The 21,137-nt window shown below is 46.8% G+C and overlaps 1 protein-coding gene across 2 annotated transcripts in view; it reads right to left on the reverse strand.

Moving 5' to 3' along the window:
- The window catches only part of PRKX (protein kinase cAMP-dependent X-linked catalytic subunit), a 136,596-nt gene that overhangs the window by 68,312 nt on the left and 47,147 nt on the right, over positions 1-21,137 (reverse strand). For both annotated transcript variants that reach the window (XM_074992536.1, XM_074992546.1), the window contains exon 2: positions 10,451-10,619. In XM_074992536.1, coding sequence (XP_074848637.1) covers positions 10,451-10,619 — 169 coding nt within the window. The remainder of the gene's footprint in view (positions 1-10,450; positions 10,620-21,137) is intronic.

A 21,137-nucleotide genomic window follows, 5' to 3' on the forward strand; every position in this document is an offset into this window, starting at 1 on the left:
GCAACAAAAATTATTAAGGGTATGGAACATCTGTCATAGGAGCAGAGATGGATAAAACTGGGACTTTTTAGCTCAGGAAAAAGAGACAATTAAGGGGGGGTTATGACAGAGGTATATAAAATCATGATTGGTGTAGAGAGAGTAAATAAGGAAATGTTATTTACTCATTCTCACCACACAAGAACTAGGGGTCACCAACTGAAATTAATAGGCAGCAGGTTCAAAACAAACAACAGGAAACATTTTTTCACACAAAAAGAAAGGTTACTCACTGTAGTAACGGTGGTTCTTCGAGATGTGTCCCCGTGGGTGCTCCACATTAGGTGTGGGGCTCGCCCGGCGCCGCAGATCGGATCTTCCAAGCAGTTTCTGCCGGACCGCGCATGCGCCAGTGCGCGCCACTGCCCCGCGCGCTCCCGGCCACGTGCGCGATCCAGTCCCCGCCAGTTCCTTGACCAACCGCCTCGGATGCTCCTGCAAAACACTAAACAGAGATCCGGAGCGGGGAGGATGGGCGGGTAGTGGAGCACCCACGGGGACACATCTCGAAGAACCACCGTTACTACGGTGAGTAACCTTTCTTTCTTCTTCGAGTGTCCCCGTGGGTGCTCCACATTAGGTGACTACCCAGCAGTAACCCAAGATAGGAGGTGGGTAATTGGATTATGTGCAGCTTGTCCCCGAGAGGACCGCTGTCGAGAGACGGGTATCCTCTTGGAATACCCTGTGAAGGGCGTAATGTTTGGCGAAGGTGGCACAGGATGACCAGGTCGCCACTCTGCAAATGTCTTTTAGCGCAACGCCCTTGAAAAAGGGCTGTTAATGCTGCCACCGCCCTAGTGGAATGAGCCCTGGGCATGGCCAGGAAAGGAGTCTTTTTGAGTTTGTAGCACATTTTTATGCAAGATACGATGTGCTTCGAGATTCTCTGCGGAGAGAGACATTCTCCTTTTGATTTGGGAGCGATAGAGACTAGGAGTCTATCCGTTCTCTGGAAGGACTTGGTCCTGTCTATATAGAAAGCTAGCGCCTCCTCACGTCCAGGAGGTGTAGGCGCGCCTCTTGGTTAGAGTTATGAGGCTTTGGATAAAACGAGGGTAAACAATAGGTTCGTTAGTATGAAACTCAGAAAGAAACTTTAGGAACAAAGGCTGGATGCAGCCGTATGGTTACCGCCTCCTTGGAAAAAACAGCACGGGTGGCGTTGCCATAACTACCGCAAGCTCGCTCACCCTGCCAGCTGACGTGATTGCGAGAAGAAAGGTCGTCTTTATCATAAGGAGGCAGAGGGGAACCGTGGCCAAAGGCTCGAACGGTGGTCCCCTTTTCGCATTAAGCACCAGGTCCAAGTTCCACGAAGGTGGAAGCGGTTTCCGAGGGGGGTATAGGTTTACCAGCCCTTTAAGGAACCTGGTAACCATGGGATGGGCGAACACCGTGTTCCCTGTCTCTCCGTGTCTGAACGCCAAAAAGGCGGCAAGGTGGACCTTAAACGAGGATAGCGAGAGTCCTGCTCTCTTGAGGTCCAGTAAATACTCTAATATCACAGCCATAGGCACCGAAAGGGGGGCTAGCTGTTTGGTAGAACACCATGCCGTAAAGCGAGTCCATTTCTGCTTGTAGGTCTTCCTGGTGGAAGTCCTCCTGCTACTTTCTAGGACTTGCTGCACTTCCTCCGTACATGTGCTCTCTAGAGAGCTGAGCCATGGATTAACCATGCTTGTAGTCGCAGGCCTTGGGGGTGCGGATGCACAATGGACCCCTGGGCTTGCGTGAGCAGATCTGGGGCCACCAGAAGGGGCATCGGTGGACAGTCCGACATGCGCAGGAGTAGGGGGAACCATTGCTGTCGATCCCACGTTGGGACTATCAGGATCATTCGGGCTCCTTCCCTCCTGGCTTTCTGCAACACTTTGTGGATGAGCACTGTGGGAGGGAAAGCGTAAAGCAGGGGGCCCCTCCATGAGATCGCGAAGGCGTCCCTCAGGGACCCCCGTCCCAGTCCTGCCCTGGAGCAGAATCGTGGGCACTTCTTGTTGTGCTGAGTAGCAAACAGGTCTATCTGGGGAAAAACCCCATGCATGAAAAATCGGTTGCAGCAGATCGGGACGGATCTGCCACTCGTGCGTGAGTGCGAAACGCCTGCTCAGCTGGTTTGCCTTCACATTGTGAGCGCCTGGGAAGTACGAGGCTTTCAAGGTTATATTGTTGGCAATGCAGCAGTTTCACGACGGACTGCTTCTGTACATAAGGCACGGGACCGAGCTCCTCCTTGCCGATTTATATAAAACATGGTGGAGGTATTGTCTATACTGATCCCGACTACTTTGCCTTTTATATGGTCTCGAAAGTGTCTGCAGGCGTTGAACACTGCTCTGAGCTCCAGTATATTTGTGTGCAGTGACTGCTCCGTGGAGGACCACAGCCCTTGCGTCACCTCTTCGCCCATGTGTGCTCCCCACCCTATGAGGGAGGCATCTGTAGTAAGAAAAACCAATATGTGTGGTTGGTGGAAGGGTACCCCTGTTAGCAGGTTCTCGGGGTTTACCCACCATTGCAGGGATTTGAGCACCTCTGTTGTGGGCGACGCCACCCTGTGAACAGTGTGTGCTGCCGGGTTGTATACGCTCGCCAGCCAGTGCTGCATGCTGCGCATGTGTAACCTGGCGTTCTGTACCACGAACGTCGCTGCTGCCATGTGGCCCAGCAGCTGTAAGCACGTCAGAACCGGCACCGTAGGGCTGAAGGTGAAGACTTGCACGAGGGAGCCGACGGCCCGAAAGCGAGTCTCTGGTAGATACACTCTCGCTGTAATAGAATTTATGCGTGCCCCTACGAACTCTATGTCCTGTGTGGGGTCTATCTTTGATTTTGTCAGATTGATAACCAGGCCGAGCGAAGAGAACGTGCCTGCTGTGACGCATATCATGCGTAGTACCTCCTCCTTCGAGGCCCCTTTGAGTAGGCAGTCATCCGGATACTGGAATATAAATACCCCCTGTCTGTTCAGGTAGGCTGACACCACTGCCAAGGGCTTGGTGAAGACTCTGGGGGCCGAGGAGAGGCCAAACGGTAGGACCTTGTATTCAAAATGTTCTTTGCCTACCATGAAAAACCAGAGGAATCGTAGGTGAGCCGGATGAATAGTTATGTGAAAATACGCGTCTTATAAGTCGAGGGCTGCGAACCAATCTCCATCGTCTAGTGCCGTAAGGATGGAGGCGATTGTGATCATCCGAAAGTGTTGCTTGCGCAGGTACCGGTTGAGGCCTCGAAAATCTAAGATGGACCTTCCCCTCCTGTCTCTTTCCCCGTGAGGAAGTACCTCGAGTAGAACCCTCTCCCTTGCAGTTGCTCCGGCACTCTTTCCACTGCCCCTATGAGCATGAGATGGTCTACCTCCTGCTTGAGCCTCGCTACGTGGGAGGCCTCCTGGAGGTGGGGCCTGGGTGGAGGTCATGGCGGTGGGAGCGACTGGAAGGGGATGGCGTACCCCGTGGCTATGATCTCCAGCACCCATTTGTCTGTGGTGATCCTTTGCCACTGGTTATAGAATGGTTGGAGGCAATGGTGGAATAACCGCTTCGGATGACCTTGCGATGGTAGCGATGGCGCAGCCCTGGATCTGTGTGTCAAACTTGTGGCCTTTGGCCCTGCCCCGAGGACGCACGGCTCTGTTGGGAACGACGCCTGGGAGTTCTGTACTGCTGGTGCTGTTGATGTCGCCCTTGCTCGTAACCCCTGTGGTACTGGGGACGCTGTTGCTGGTACTGGTACCATCTTTGTTGAGGGCAGTACTTTTTCTTTCTGTATGGAGGGGTATAAATCCCCAAGGTCCTACGTGTGGCTCTTAAATCTTTACTGGAATGAAGGACCGAGTCAGTTAATTCAGCAAACAGCTTCTGCGAGTTGAAGGGAAGATCGACTATCTCTGTCTGCAGGCCCTCGGTATACCCGGAGTCTGGAGCCAGGACTCCCTTAGCATCACCACTGCCGTAGCTGTGGAGTGTGCTGCTGCGTCCGCAACATCCAGAGCGATCTGAACTCCCGTCCTCGGGGCCGCGTAGCCTTCCTGCATGATGGCCTTGAGCACTGGTTTCTTGCCCTCTGGAAGCGAGTCCATGAGGGAGATTAACCTAATGTGGTTGTCGAAATTATGGTTCGCTAGATGCACTGCGTAATTTGCCATTCGCAACAGTAGAGTGGAGGAGAAGTAGAGCTTTCTGCCCAACAGCTCTAGCTTTTTGGGATGTTTGTCTGTTCCCCCACATTGCGACGACTCCACCACCAAGGAATTTGGTTGTGGGTGGCTGAACAGGAACTCCGTGCCCTTTGTCGGCACGAAGTTTTGTTTTTTTTTCCCCCCCGCTCTCTTGTGGACAGGCGGAATAGTCGCAGGAGTCTGCCATATCATAGTGGCAGACTCCAAGATTGCGTCATCAAGCGGTATTGCTATTTTGGAGGAGGCCGGAGGTCTCAGATTTTTGAGGAGCTTATGGTGTTTCTCTTGCACCTTAGCTGTCTGGATGCCTTGCGTGAAGGCCACCCTCGTAAAACAGCTCTTGGAACTGTTTGAGATCGTCCGGAGGATGGACGTCCCCCGGGGCCGTAGCCTCATCCGGGGAGGAGAGCGAGGAACCGCTGGGGTACGTCTCTCTGGACCCTTCCGGTTCCTGCTGGTGATGGTACACCCTCTCACTAGAGGTTTGCGAGGGAAAATCTCGGGGTTCCATAACCAGTCCCCCCTGAGATGCTTGAGTCTCTGTCCCCGGTCGCAATTGCCCTCGGGGGTACGAGATCGTTTGTGGGGATCTTTCCCTAGTAGATAGCTGATGGTGTCTATGCCCCGCGTGGTAGGGGCGACCATGGCAGTATAGGCACTGTTCTTGGGAAGGTGACCTAGACCACTCCCTTGGTGCATACCCTCTGCGTCTGGGGGAGGGCTGGAGAGAGCGATTTTGCATAATAGTCCAGCGGTTCAAACCCCAGGAAGGGTGAAGGTGGTCCCAGCCAGGGTGAGGCTGGTTGCAAAAAATGGAGAAGGGGGCTCCAGGTAGGCTAGGGGGGACCCCTGCCTTCTGGTTGGAGTCTGCAACATAAGCGGAGGGCTGTGAGAAAGCAACTCCACAGCCCTGTGCGGAGAGGGGCTGCAATGCCTCCTCTTGTGTGCAGCCTTCCCCCTCCCTTGAGGAGGTAACTCCGCCCCCTGACGTACAGGGGATCCCGGCCCCGTCCGCACCGAGCTCGGCACGCTCGAGGGCGGTGCCGCACGTGCGGTGTCCTCCGGTGCCTGCAGGCTGCGTGCCTGCGCGCTCTGCACCGCCGGTTCCCCGGGGGTCGGTGCCGCTGCCTGCGGTGCCGCCGGTACCAGCGCTTGTTTAGCCGCCGCCCTGCCTGCGGTGCGGGGCAGCTGGCTGATTATCGGAGGCTGAGCCGCTTCCACGTGGCTCTCCGTGCCGCCGCCGATCAGCTGTTGCTGCGGCTGGGGGCTGCTCGCTCCTCCCGTCCCGCTCACTATTGTTGCCAGCAGGGATCGGGCTGGGGAGACTTTCCTCCGTTTTTGCACTGATGGGGTGAGGGAGGCAGGTTTCCTTTTATGGGCCCCGGAGGGTCCCTCCTGCTGCGGCCGCTCCGGCACGTCTGGCTGGAGGGCCTTGTCGAAAAGCAGCATTTCAAGCCGCATCTCCCTGTCTCTCCTTGCTCTGGCTGTTAATTTAGCACAGAAGGAGCATTTCTGTGCAACATGGGACTCCCCAAGGCACCTTATGCATAGACTGTGCCCATCAGATGCTGGCAGCACCTCTCGGCAGGACTCACATTTTTTAAATCCTGAAGAGGACATTGTTGGTGAGTCTTTCAGTTGTTAAACGGGTACTTAGCACCTTCTCTGTGCTATTTTCCCCTTCTGATGGCCTGCTGCAGCAGGAGGGCTGATGGCCCTATGCTCCTGGCCTCCGGCGCTTGTTACTGGGACTGGATTGAAGCTGTCCCGCTTGTAGTTTGTTTGTTGTTTTTTTTTTGAAAAACAACAACTGGCTAACTTGCAGTAGCCTAAGTACTTGAAAAACTTTAAAGAAAAAACAGTTAAAGCCATTGAATATGCTACTTGGCCTTAGCCTAGTTCAGATTCCGTCTGCAGCCGACGGCGGTTAAGAGGAACTGGCGGGGACCGGATCGCGCACGTGGCTGGGAGCGCGCGGGGGAGTGGCGCGCACCAGCGCATGCGCAGTCCAGCAGAAACTGCTTGGAAGATCCGATCTGCGGCGCCGGGCGAGCCCGACACCTAATGTGGAGCACCCACGGGGACACTCGAAGAACAACGCACAGTTAACCTGTGGAACTCCTTGCCAGAGGATGTTGTGAAGGCCAAGACTATAACAGAATTCAAAAAAGAACTAGATAAATTCATGGAGGATAGGTCCATCAATGGCTATTAGCCAGGATGGGCATGGAGGGTGTTCCTAGCCTCTGTTTGCTGGAGGCTGGAATTAGCTGTTCTCTTCATTCCCTCTGGGGCACCTGGCATTGGCCACTGTCAGAAGACAGTACACTGGGCTTGATGGGCCTATGGTCTGGCCCCGTACCGGTGTTCTTATGGGAGAGTGAAAATTACTTAATGCAAGAGTCTGCCTCCATTTAGTGGCTTGCCTGGGATGACTACAAATATCAAAAGGTGGAGAAGCTGTCTTTGTAATGCACAGTTGCTCCTCTATTGATTATCTCGCTCACAAAATGGAACACATACCCGACCAACAAACGGTTGATAAAACATGGTCCATGCTGAGAGATGCAATATACAAATGTGCCAAATCCGACTTTGGAACATGTAAATTCTCTAACAAAGTCTGGATTAATGTAAATGCTGACATTCTTAGGCCTCTTCTTGAAAGAAAACACAACGCACATCTGAACAACAAAGGACCCATCTCAAAACACAAGAGATCAACTTTGACATGCTAGATCTGTTCTTCACAGAGAAATCAGGCAGTGTGCAAACAAGTATTCGGCTGATCTATGTTTTAATATTCAAAAGGCATCTGATTTGGACAACCTGAAAACCATGTATGAAGGGCTGAAGAAAGCGCTCGGACCAAACATTACCAAAGTCACCCCACTGAAGCATTTAAATGAATAGGTGATCACAGACAAAAAGCTGCAGATGTCCACATGGGTGGAACACTAAAGTTCTCATTCCCACAAGCGTACAATACAACCTGAACTTGAAAACCTCATCCCAACTCTTCCAGAAATGTCTGAGTAAGATGCAGAGCCTACAGAGGAGGAACTTTCTCAAGATCTTGATGCTCTCTCCAATGGAAAAGCACCAGGAAACGACAAAATCCCAGCCGAAGTCTTGAAGGCAAACAAGGCTGTGCTCCTCCCCTTCCTCCATGATTTACTCCTAAAATGTTGGAGAGCAGGAGATATCCCACATGACATGAAGGATGCAATCATCATCATGCTCTATAAAAACAAAGGCAACAAGGGTGACTGCAACAGCTATAGAGGCATCTCGTCATTGAGCATCACAAATAAAGCATCTGCCCACATCATTCTCAAACACTTGCAAAAGCTCCCATATTGAGTCTGTCCAGAAATACAACGTGGCTTCAGGTCTGGCAGGTCAACAACATACATGATTTTCTCACTTCGACAACTACAGGAAAAATGCAGAGAACAAGGAAAGCTGTTATTCATAGCATTTGTGGACTTAACAAAGGTGTTTGACGCAGTAGATCAGGACTATACAGAGTACTGACCAAGACTGGCTGCCCACCAACCCTACTCGTGCTCATAACATCCATTCACAGAAACATGAAAGCAACAGTGCAATATGATGGAGCTATATCAGAACCTTTTGCAATGAACAGCAGAGTCAAACAAGCTTGTGTTCTTGCTGTACCTTCTTTGGCACATTCTTCTCAATTCTACTAAATTGTACATTTCAAAACTCACGCAGTGATGTATTTCTCCACACAAGATTAGATGGCTCTCTCTACAACCTGGCAAGACTCAAGGCCAAAACTAAGGTCAAGAAAGTCCTTATTAGGAAACTCCTCTTTGGGGGTGATGCAGCTCTCATCACTCATAACGAAGATACACTACAGTCACTGATGGATTCTCCGTCCAGAGCCTGCAAGTTGTTTTCCCTTGACAAGAGCATGAAGAAAACTGTTGTATTCACTCAAGGTGTACCTCAGCGACCCAATGTTATTCTGGACAACAGCCTATTAGATATGGTTTAACAATTCTGTTATCTTGGATCTACTGTCACCACAAACCTATCCATGGACGAAGAACTGAACAACAGAATCAGGAAGGCAGCTACTATTTTTGGCAGTCTTATGAAATGAGCATGGAACAATCCTAAACTGACAGTGAAAACAAAGATATTAATCTACCAGGCACGTGTATTGAGTATCCAGCTACATGGTTTCAAGGCACGGACCACCTATTCTAACCAGGAGAAAAAACTGAATGGCTTTCATCTTTTGCTGCCTCTGCAGAATTATGAGTACCAACTGGCAAAATAAAGCTTCTAATGCAGATGTCCCGTCAAGATCTGACATACCCAGCCTCATAGCAATCCTCAACAGCACAAGACTACAATGGCTTGGTCATATGAAGAGAATAGGTGACAAACGTCTTCGCAAAGAAATCCTCTTTAGTGAACTGTCATATGGGTTGAGAACTTGAGGAAAACCAAAACTAAGATTCAAGTATACATGCAAAAACTCCACCAAAAATTCAACTTTGATCCAAAGTCCTGGGAATCTACATCATCGGATTGAAATACCTAGTGATGATTGCTACAACAGGCACATCATCCTTTGATAGTATATGTGCAAGCCATGCAAAACAACTTTGTCTTAGCAGGAAAAGATCTCAGACTCAAGAATTTGGAAATAGACTGACATGCAGTTATTGCAAACAACCGTGCAAATCCAATATTGGATGGATAAGCCACAAGAGAAGTCGCAGACTCAAACACTGCCCAAAGATCCTCACCGCCGCTGCTTACCACCATCTCTAGAGACAAAAAGGTACCATAGATCAATAGAGATAGCTGCTGAGTGTGGCAGTGTTAAGGAGCTGCAAATGGCTTCTTTCAGAGCCACATGCAGCTCCGAGCTGTTGGAAATCCTTAACAAATCTTATCACGACCCACAGGTTGGGAATCCCTGATCTACAGTAAAGGTATATTAAAGACAGGAATGTAAATTTTTTTTCTATCCCATGCCGTGAAGAATTTACCACTGGCTATGTGAACATTTAGGGCTTGTCCGCATATTGTGGCAAATAATGGAAATACAGCAAGATCGCAACATTTTCGCATTCAGTTATTCTCAGATGGCGGCCTCCCCGTGTGGTACTGGGAGAGGAAGGTGTCTCACCCGGCCCCTCCACCATAGGTCCACTGAAGCCCCCTGATGGTCATCACTCCCTCCCTAAGCAGCCTGCATGAAGCTGCTTCCTAAGGAAATCCATCCCAAGGATGCATCCCTGATGTAGTAGCCAAAGCACAGGGCCCACGTGGATTTTGTTACCTCTGCCCCAACACAAACACTTTGGGATCCGAGGACTCAGCTCAGCGGACATGCACCATTGTGCTGCGTGTGCTGACATTCCAAAGAAATACTGAACAACAGTTGGGAAAACCACCCTGGTGAGCAAGCAGCGGGGGGCTGCACAAGGCGCATTCATTTCCCAGGCCTCCAGCTCCATCATGAACAGCATGGGGGAGGCGTGCACAGAGCTGAAGTGTGCAGCTCTTCAAGCACTACCAGCTCTGCATTCAGGTGGGATGGCTGGGGGGCAAGGCTGCCTTCAGTTTCCATCTCTGGGCCACGGGCAAGTGGTAAAATGATATTCGCGACATTCAACATTTGTGAGGCTTCTCTACATTGAACCCTCGTGAATGTCATGACTCTACTGTACCACAGATTGAGAACTGCTTGTAAACTTATCTTAAAATATTTCAAAATTTACTTTATAGTTAACACTGAAGCTTCAAGTATTTTCTATAACAGTCTTGTTTTATATTCTCTTTCTCTGCAGTGTGTTAGTTCCAACCTAAGTTTTAAAGTGTACAGGAAGAGAGCCCAGCTTCAGTTGGATTTTTCAACAATGGCAGCTTAATTTCATGATTTCTGTCATGTGATCCTGCTCCTTTGTATCACCAATATAAACTAGCTAGGACTAAATTTTGCAATATCCTTTGGGTGCCCTGCACTTCTCTGCTGATGAAAAGAAACTGTAAGCCAAGTCTAACAATATAATTAAGCTACATTCAGATCTGCCTTGTATCACCAGGGAAACACAAAGCATCTGAAGCATTCTGTCCCTTTGTTTACATTAGATAACTTAAAGGACACCTTTAAAAGTTTGTTATTACTGAGTATCCGGCCCAAAAACAAACAAAATATTGAAGGAAGGAAGGAAAACTTACAGTTTGATCAGAAATGGGTGATTGACCTCTTTCAGGACAGACTTCTCATTATGTACATGTTGCTCTTGTTTTAACCGAATGACATCTGGAATGCTCATTACTTTCAGGGCAAAGTAACGTTTGGCCATTTTTTCTTTCACCAGATGAACTCGCCCAAAAGTACCTGTACCTGAAAATTAAAGAACAAATGTCAAACATGTACATTCTATACATACAGAAAATGCACAAATGGAATAAAGTTGTCAAAGTAACAGCTCCTGCTCACTAAAGGTGGGATAACCCATTTCCAACTTCCCCTCAGTATTATTTACGTCTTCCCAAGCAATTGTTTCTTTAACAGATTTTCAGTGATAGTGAAATAATTAAAGATAACAAAATCCTGGCCTGTTCAAAATCCATTTAACCTTCCTTGTATAAATACTTCAATTTACTTCAGTACAGTCTTCCCCCGCCTTACGAGGGTAATTCGTTCCTGAAAAACTCCTCTTAGGGAGAATTCTTATAAGTCGAAAATGTAATTACCATTAATTTCAATGGGAAAAAATTTTATGAGTTCCTGAGCCCCAAAATGTACACTCATTTACGCTAAAACAACCCCAAATCCCATTAAAATGAACACAAATTACTTCAATAGTTAACGTTAGTTATCATAACACAACCTAACAAGGCATTTTCACTTCATTAATTACTCTACAATATGTCTGTTTACCTGCAGAGACAGGGGAATGGAAATCAAAGACGGTAATGGGAGGGGGGCACAAAAGATGGAAATCAAAGATGGTAATGGGAGGGGGGTGCATAGCCGGGTAGCTGCCCGCAGCTGCAGAAGTGGGACCAGTGCAAGGGGGTGGGCAGGGCAGAGCAGGGCATGAGGAGGCACAGGGAGGCAGGCTGGCCTGAGGGCAGCGTAGGTTAAGTGGGGAGGGGGCAGTGTCAGGGGCTGGGTGCGCAGGGAGCTAGGCAGGCACAGGAGGCCCCCAGTTGGCAAGGGGTGATGCCTTGCTCATGCAGGGCTGCACGGTGGAGAGGCCCCACCAGCAGCGGCCAAGGCACTAAATGCAAAGTAACACCACAGGTGGCAAGTGGCACCTGAGGCACAGATGCACAGGGCAGGCAGCAGCGGCCCCCTAGCTGCCCGGGGAGTGAGCGGCAGGGGGGGGGCCGGGATGGGCTGCGCACCCAGCAGCCACATCTCGCGGAAGCACCTGGGAGCCTGCAGCTGCCAAGTCGGCCAGGGCGCGCTGCTGCTGCAGAGCCGAGGCGGAGACCCAGACCAGCCACAGGTAAAGGCTGGGCCAGGGGCTCTGGGAAACCGCCACCGGGCGCTGTGGAGAGATGCGCCGGGTAGGATGCAGCTGCGGGCAGCCGTTGCCTGGAGCTGCAGCCTTTCTTCCACTGCAGGGTGTCCATGTCCTGCTGAGATGCACGAAATTGAAATCAGTCCTCGTAAATTCGAGGACATGACTCGTAAGACGAGGTAGGGGTTCTAAATCAAACTCCTTGTAAACTTGAATTCTCATAACCCGAATGTGTGTCTCTCAGGGTATGACTGTACTATGTTTTCTGTATGAAAATGAAGGAGGAAAGGAGGGCACTATGGGAACCAGAAAGGAATACTACAGGTTGAAACTCTTTCGTCTGGTACCCTTGGGACCTGACCAATGCAGAATGAGAGAATTTGCTGGACAATGGGAGGTCAGTATTCTCTAGCACATTACCAACACCTCCACTGCATTGGGGGTAAATTACAGCTAAATAACAGCACAGAACACTGCAAGCCAGGACTGGTGGTTGTAAATAAACTTTATGGTACCTTGAGAAACTTGGCTAACCCATGATAAGTGGTTGTCTGGGTAACTAAAATCATGTTTGCCAGATGAGAGTGTTCCAAATTAGAGAGGTTCAACCTGTATTACCATTATTAAAGACCAAGATGTGAAAGGACAAGGTCAGGAGAGAAAAAAAAAATCCATATTTCAGAAACCAATATTTTTGGAGTTATTTAAACGCAAGGGCCTGCGTGTGGTGCTTTACTTTCATTCCATCAGGTACAGCATGACCCTGATTCGGGATTCTGTTTGCAATTGAAACATCACCCTCCCGCACAGATTTAATGACAGCTTCACAGCAGCTTCCTACAAGCCAAATTTTATATATTGGTTGATTACCTTACTTGACGCATAGATGCAAATTATTTTGCAAAATCCTATTGAAGTCCCACCTAATCCTACACTTCTGTGATGGTATGAAAATAAATATTTCTAGATAAATGACAAAGTGAGCGTGACTAAGCCAGTACATATTTTTTCTTGGTTTTTGTACTTTCAGCACCATTATATTTAAAAAAAAAAAAATTAAAAAACTGAAACGTGTTTTACACAGAAAACAGAGAAAAGAAGAAAGTCTCCTAACGCTGACTCTTGAAACTTACCACAGAATATTATTTTCATGTATTCACACAAATAAGCTATACTATACACAAAATGAAAGATGTATGTAGAATTTACGTAGTACAGGTAAAACAAAACATGGTCACACAAAACAGTTTTGATAATAAATTGTATGTGGACTTGTGTTTGCATACCTCACAAAAAAGACCAAAATTTTCAGAGGTGTACCCTCTCTTTTGCAATGTTTGTTAGCAATGAATCAGAGGCACAGAAGAAAGTCTCAAGTGGAGAGCTCCCCTCCCCCGCAAAAAAAAAAGAGAGAAACACGTGTTTTATTCACACATCTACCCCTATTCTTCATTTAATGTATACCTTGTATGTCCTTATGAAAATTCATATTGTAGAAGTAAATCCATCATGAAGCTTTATATTTACAAATCTTTCCCACTGCCTATTTCAAATTCATTTTTCATCAATTCAGTGTCTTTAAACCATTTTAAATAAATTCTAATAAGCTTATAAAATAATGCATATAGATGGAGAGCTTTTATTTGCTTACAAAAGTAAGTTATAATTACTACACAATTGTGTTTGCACTGTCTGCCCATTTTTCAGAGCTGAATGTTAAAAGTTATAATTGAAGACAAGTGAAATGAAAAGTAAATATCAATGTTGAAAAATTTTAAAGAAATCGACTTATAATATAAAGGCATTTGTAAAGATATACAGTAATATGGCAATCTTTCAAGTCTGTTCCCATAATTCCAATCTTACTTTGACAAATTACAGTTACAGGACAAACTGGGAAGAATTAAGAGAAAGAGGTAGATGACCAAAATTAACACATCAAATTAGCTTACTAAAATTAGTAACGACAAAATTCACTTTTTCCCAAGCTGCCACAAATCAAGAAAGTTCACGCTACTTCAAATTCACTAATTATTGTTGTTTATGTACATAGGATGACAAGTTTAAGAACAAATAATTTTAAAATATTTATTGTAAAACTTTATTTTAATCGATAAATTAGTAGATTTAAAGAATCATCCTAATTCTGTACTTTGAGGAGGCAGAATGTTAAATTTCCAAGACTGACTGTGCTCTTGCATGGGAACACCTTTCGAAAAGGCTACATTTAAGGATAAGATTTGTATTGGCAACGTTGATTGTCTCTCTCTCTCTCTCTCTCTCTCTCACACATATACACAAGCACACACGCACTAAAAGGAAGCTCAGTTATATACTTCAGTGCTATTAGGTGCTGCTGAGCTGAACTCACTCTGTACTGATTTCCCATAAACACCCCATGGGCCGCCAACGGTGGGGGTGGGGGGGAGATTGTAGGGCAAAGCTCAAAAGAGGTCACTGCCCTCCCTATGGTCCAGGAATTCATAAGGGCCCAGGGCTCTTGGCCACCACTAACAATGCCAGCTAAGGCCCTGGACCCTCTAAAATAGCCACCAGAGCATCGCACGGTGCGCTCTGGACAACACTGAGGAACGCTTGTCCCCCAGACCCTGTCCTTCTGCCCAAGGAATTTCCCCTTCTGGGAGCATGGAGCCTGCCCCCCGTTGACCCCCTCCTCCACACCTTGTCCAGAAGAGCCTGGCAATTCTGACATCCCACAAACGGCCCACACTGGAGCACAGCTGCCTACAAATCACAGGGAGCCTTCATGCAGCAAGCACTGAGTTGTCTTGTGAAGCTTACCAGCAACAAATTGTAAAACAAAATGCAAATTCATTTTACCTTTCATTTGCATTAGAAGTCCCAGTTTACCTTCGACACTGCAGAGGCAAGTCATTTTAAAAGGCTTTGTTTACACTTAGAAGTGTAAAAAAAACAAAAAGCAGTAAAGTGCAGCTGCAGCAGTGTTGTAACACAGCGGAGTGGTCACAGCACCAGCACCGGGAGAGGTCTGCTCTACCTAAACCATCTTCAGGAGAATAGTAACAGAGGAAGCCGTGCTAGTCTATACACCATCAAAACAAAAAGCAGTCAAGTAGCACTTTAAAGACTAGCAAAATAGTTTATTGGGTGAGCTTTCGTGGGACAGACCCACTTCTTCGGACCATAGCCAGAAGGTCTGGCTATGGTCCGAAGAAGTGGGTCTGTCCCACGAAAGCTCACCCAATAAACTATTTTGCTAGTCTTTAAAGTGCTACTTGACTGCTTTTTGTTTTGATCCTCTCTAGGAGAGGAGCAGTGCTCCACACTGAGAGCCTGTTTACACTGGTGCTTTAAAGTACTGTACCTTGCTGCATTTGGGGGTCGGGTGGGGTGGGGAGGGTCCCCCCAGAGAAGGTTACAGCTCAGTAAACAGTGTAGACAAGCTCAAAATATTTTTCTGTGTTTAAGCTTAATATATTATCCTTTTTCAGTTAGCTATTCCCACCCCCCACAAGACATTTGAACATAGAACAGAGACAACACATCTGTTAAAACAAGCAAGAACAAAGCGCAATTCACTAACCCAGTTTATAGGAGCACCATCCGGGAGTTCAGCTGTACTCAGGGTACAAGTTTCGGGGGTGGGGGGGAAGGCAAATTCTGTATTAAAGTATACCCATGAAAGGCCTGTGTGTCCAAACAAAAAAAAAATTAACAGAACAGTTTTTGGCCACACCTAGCCTGAGTTAAAATGCTTTCATTTAACAAGCACTGTAAACAGGGCTCAGAGAAGGCTTAGGAACATATTGCAGTACGTCACCAAGTTACCCTGGGAAATCTATCATGTGACTAAATAGTCCCTTAACAATGCAGTCACATTACAGGATGATACCTGTAAACAAATCTTGTTTTCAGGTGGGCTTATGCAGTAATATATAGATTTGAGAGACTTAAAGCACCTATTTCTTTTCAACATATCTGATATAATGAATGTTCTGTGTAATACTGGATACCTTAAGACAAATCAAAAATTTATTTCAAATGTAGCAGAATGTAGGTTTTTTTGGTTTTTGGGGGGGGGGGGTTGTTTTGTGTTGTTTTCCTCCCCAAAATATGCATTAGGAACCAAAGATTTATTTCAGGAACAGAGACCAAAACTAAAGTTACATATGTCCAGTGAACTGTTGGCAAAAGGTTTACAGATTATGTTGCAAAATTAGGTCAGCAACGCGAATTCTTTTTTTCTACTAGAAATTTGACACATTTGCATTTCCAAATATGCATTTCATGTAAATAAATCAATAAACAGGCATTAACACAATAAAAGTAAAGGCTGTTTTCTGTGTTTTAATTTACCAATTTTTTTGCCAAGAGATGGGAAGAAAGAAACTTGGTTCTGGGCAGCATCTTAGATCTCATGTTTTACCAAAGGGTCCTAGTTACAACACAATCATTTATTTTGGATTTTATCATTGTCCATACTGCTGCTAGCTCAAGAGTTTGTCATCTGTACAAAACAAATCAGTTCCAAGCCCTGGCCTCTATCAGTAACACCCTTATTCAGGTGTTATTACCTCAGTTGTAAACACTGGCAGTTATTCCAGATTTGTTGCAAATACCTAACCTACCATGTGGAGGTGTGGGGGTAGGTGTTGGAAGAAGAGACAGACCACAGCCAAGAATTTACAACCGCCCTAACCAGTCTTATCATTCACCAAGTGATCTCAAAGGCCTTTTATGTAACTACTCCCTAAATTACTGTGGAAGGTTACGATCTAATCAATAATCCTCCCAACTCAATAAGGGAAACTTCAAAAAAAAAAAAAATTTTTTTTGCAAAGCAGAGGTCACTTCAGTTTTTTTTTCCCTCTCTTCCGTTAGGTTCTTCCAATTATGTTCAAAGTTTCTCTTTCAGAAAATGTCAAAGAAATTAAGACTGCCTAAGGCAGGGGTTGGCCATAATTTGGTGGTGAGCCACTCCAAGAATTTGGTGAGTTGTCAGGAACTGCAACCTTGTGCGATATTAATGGGGGGGGGGTGTCTGGGATGGAAGCTGGGTACAAGAGAGATCTGTGGGTAAGCACAGGGTGCAAGAGGGGTTACAGGGCCAGAGGGTTTTTGGGTGCAGGATTCTAACCTTGGTAAGGAGTACAATAAGGGGGGCAGAGTCTGTGAGGGAATTGTGGGCAAGGGTACAGGAGGGGCTATAACAGCAGGTTTGGGTTGTGACCTGGGTCATGGAGTTGGGATGCAGGCTCTGACCAGGAGGTACTTAAGTTATTCCTAGCCAGCATCCCAGTGGGATGACCACTCAAAGCAGACAGCTGTTGAGGCCAGAATGTTTCTCTCTGTGCATTGGTTTCTGGACTCCTGGAACCAGGAGGACTGTACGGGGGTTGATCTCCCTCCCCCACAGGGCACGTGCTGCACAGGCCTGCCTCCAGAAGTCTGAGAGAGTGAAGGATCGTTGTCCAGGACGGGTTGCAGATCACTGATGATGCATTGGAGAAGCTTTAGCTGGGGGCTGTATGTGATGGTCAGTGGCGTTCTTGTTTTCCTTGTTGAGCCTGTCTTGTGGCTTCTAGGTACATGCTTGGCTCTGTCCATCTGTTTCTTCACTTCCTTAGGTGGGTATTGTAGTTTCAGGAAAGCTTGGTAAAAGTCTTGTAGATGTTTGCCTCTGTCTGAGGGACTGGAGCAAATGCAGTTGTACCTTAGTCCCGGGCTGTATACAATGGATCATGTAGTGTGCCCTGGATGGAAGCTGGAGGCGTGGAGATAAGCATAGTGGTTCGTGGGTTTTCAGAATAGGCTACAATTTACGTGACCATCACTTATTTGCACAGTAGTGTCCAGGGAGTGGATCTTTTGTGTGGACTGGTACAGGCTGAGGTTGATAGTGGAGTGGAAACTGTTGAAATCATGGTGGAACTCTGCAAGAGCCTCTTTCCCACGGGTCCAGATGATGAAGATGTCATCAATGTAGCACAGGTAGAGGAGGGGCGCTAGGGGATGAGAACCGAGAAAGTGTTGTTCCAGGCCAGCCATAAAAACGTTGGCATACTGTGGGACCAGGCAGGTGCCCATAGCAGTGCCACTGATCTGAAGGTATAAACTGTCCTCAAACCTGAAAGGGTTGTAGGTCAGGACAAAGTCACAAAGCTCCACCACCATTTTATGTTCGCCAACCTTGCTTAAACTATTTTGCTTTCTTTAAATCACTCTGCAGTCAAGAGCACAGAGGAGAGTGAAATTTCATGGAGCAAGCACTAAATATTTAATACGCAGAAAGTACACTGCTATATGTAGTATAGTGTGCATGTACAAAATGAAGGCACACTTATATGCTACAGCTCAAGAAATAACATACCGTACACTTTGAAAGCATATGAGTTGAGAAATGCTTTGGCCTTTAATTCATCTGTTGGCCTCTCCATCATAGGGTTCTGTTCTTCTTTCCCTCCAATTATTGAGACTTTTCATAAGCACTAATTTCTCCATAACACTGTATTCAACACAAGACAATGCTGATTATTAAAGTAGTCCTCATGTGAGCTGCACTCAATGCTGACATATGAAACACCCTGGCTTGATTGCCTGGCCAGCCTAGAACCACCACACCCCAGCTGTGGGAAGCAGAGGACTAAAAGTCTCCTCCACACCTCTTCAGCAATATGAGGGAGGGAAAGAAATGCCTCTGCTCCACTGCTATTTTTTAAATGACTGTTAATCTCCCACACAGAGAAAAACTAGTGTTCATATTTTGCATATGCACATGCACTCATAAGCGTCTATTCTATTCAATATTTTCCAACTTACAGAACTCTTCGGGAGACATGGCAATGTGTGTACACAAAAAAAGGAGATACAAGTTATTGCAGCTCAAACTTTTTATATCATTTGCCTTTTTAATTCATTTCACTCCAGTACCGATTACATAGGCTCTTCCAAAGTCAAGAAATGCCATTTAATTGTTGCTGAGCACAAGCTAAACAGGATATACAAAATGACAGTTGCAACCAATTTTGTTTGAAGTACATTGCCATTGTGCTATTTAATCACAAGTGCAGAGAAGCAAGAGCTTAAACAGGCTGTGAAGCTGAGGACAGGTGGGGGTGGGACTGACAAGAATGTGCATGGGATGCTCACACTCCATGCATCACACAGAGACTGTGCACAGCCATGGTGGGCAGTAATTTTTGACCTTAGGGGTGGGAGGGAGGGGATGAACATGCCATTTCAAGAACTTGGTAAGCTGTCAAGGGCCACTTCCCAATTTTGTCCACTTTTTCTTAATAAAGAAAGCATAATGGAGGTCATGTGGAGAAGGGAATTTGCAGTAAGGTATTGGGGTGCAGGAGGGTGTGTGGGATCTGGGAGGGAGTTTGGATGAACGAGGGGTTTGTGTCCTGAGGCAGAGGAGGGAGTGCAGGATCTGGGAGGGGCATTGTGACCTAGTGCAAGAAGGGGCGTAGGGATCTGAGTTGGGACAGGGCACAGGGAATTGGGGTATGAGGTCTTGGGGGCATTATGGGTGCAATGGGTTTGGCCTACAGAAGGTGGGGGGCAGATGGCTGGGAGGAGGGGAAGGCTCTGGCCAGGAAACACTTCCTTGGGAGGCTCCCAGCCAGCAGCCCAGCTGGTTTCTCAGCAGGGTCCCTGCCTTCCATTGTCCTCACCTGGCTGCAGGGGCCACGTGTGGCTGACTGAATGCTGCAAGCCCAGAGAAGGGGAGGGGTACTTCACACACTGCTGGTCCTGCAAATGGGCAGCGCTCATTAGCTGGAAGCCATTTTGCTGGGGGTGGAGGCAGCACACAAAGCCTCTCGTCTCCATCCCTGAGCAGAAAGTGTTCAGAGAGCAGCTGATGGCCTGGATCCAGCCCTGGGACACAGGCTCTCTCCACAGCAGGGCACAGGAGATGGGGGCAGACTGCCTACAGATCCACAAGTCCTTGCTCTCCAGTAGGTTCTTGGAAGCTATTCAAAGGTGTGCCTTGCTTCCATGAGAAAATTTCTCTCTTCCCACTTATCACCTCAGTTTCCTGCTACCCAGGCTGGTAACAGGTGAGTAAACCAGACTGTTGTTAAAGTAATACATAAAACGCATACTGCTAAGCACAAAGTTTGGGTTATTTGAAAATAATGAACTCCAGCCCTCGCTATGATACATGGAATTCACTTGTTATACAGTGGTTGACAAATGACTCTATATATCATAAAAATGGTACTAACTGAACCGTTTTTCTTGGAAGTTCCCCCCTTTTAAACAAAAAAAACAAAAACAAAACCAATAAGAAAAAAAACCACAACCACGAAAACAGCCTACAGTAAACAAAGGGCCACACATTCATTGAAATAAAGTGTTTCTCTTCAGGGAGTAAAAAGGAATTTCTGCTTTTTGGAAAGCAGAGCAAAACAATACTGGACTTTCAGAGATGGCAAGGTAAACGTGTACTCTCAGTAAAGAAAATGCTAACCCTAAGCCGTTAGCCTCTGTTTCCATGAGAAGAAAAACACTCCCAGAGCCTTCTGCAAACTTAGTCAGATTGCAGAACACTGAAAAATCCCAACTATTTCCTTGATGAGATAGCATTATTAGTTTAGAATCCACAGTGTGAGGGAGTCCACAGGAAAGAGTGTAGAAATACAAGACCAGTTTGGCTGAAGAATCACTGAAAGGGAGGATAGGAAAGGATACGGCATACCCAACTGTACAAACTTAAAACCAGGCTCCCTTGGACCAGGCCAGAATTGCCACATCAGAACTTCCAAATTTTCCCATCAAAAGTCTTTCTGGAAGAAAAGAATAAAGGACCTGGGAGTATTTGTTTCTTGGTACAATTTTATATATCTGTAGTGTAAAGTCTATTTGATAACTTTTGATTTGCCAAGATATGTGAGCAAACTGTTTCCTACATTAATAAGGAGGAAGAAAACAAGGTATTTCCAGGCAGAGGTTGTTTGCCAGTAACCTTTGCTTCTCCTTCAGGTCATCAGAGCCAGAATTTGTTAGTATTCAGGTTGTGCTTTAATGTCAGAGAGCACAAGGCTGAGTGTGGGTTAAATAAAGCCATCTTTATTGAGCAACAAGGATTTGGGACATTCCATATTTCATAGAACGTATGTTATATTTTAGATCTTCAGAGATTCTGTACGAGCACCAAAGATATTAGGTGAGTAATTCTGAGGAAATAAATCAGTCCTTTTTTTCCACTAGGAAAAAAGGGACCGGAACTCCGCCCCCACCTCCTCACCCCCACGGCCCCAAACTACCACCATGCTTAACCCGCTCTGAGCCCCCAGCCCCAACCTGCTGCCAGCCTTAAACCCCACCCCCCGCCTGTGGCCAGGCTCTAACCTTCCCACTCCCTGCCTGAGGCCAGCCTTTAAACCCCCACCCATGGC

The sequence above is a fragment of the Carettochelys insculpta genome, chromosome 1 (genome assembly GCF_033958435.1).
Source record: "Carettochelys insculpta isolate YL-2023 chromosome 1, ASM3395843v1, whole genome shotgun sequence".
NCBI lineage: Eukaryota > Metazoa > Chordata > Testudines > Carettochelyidae > Carettochelys > Carettochelys insculpta.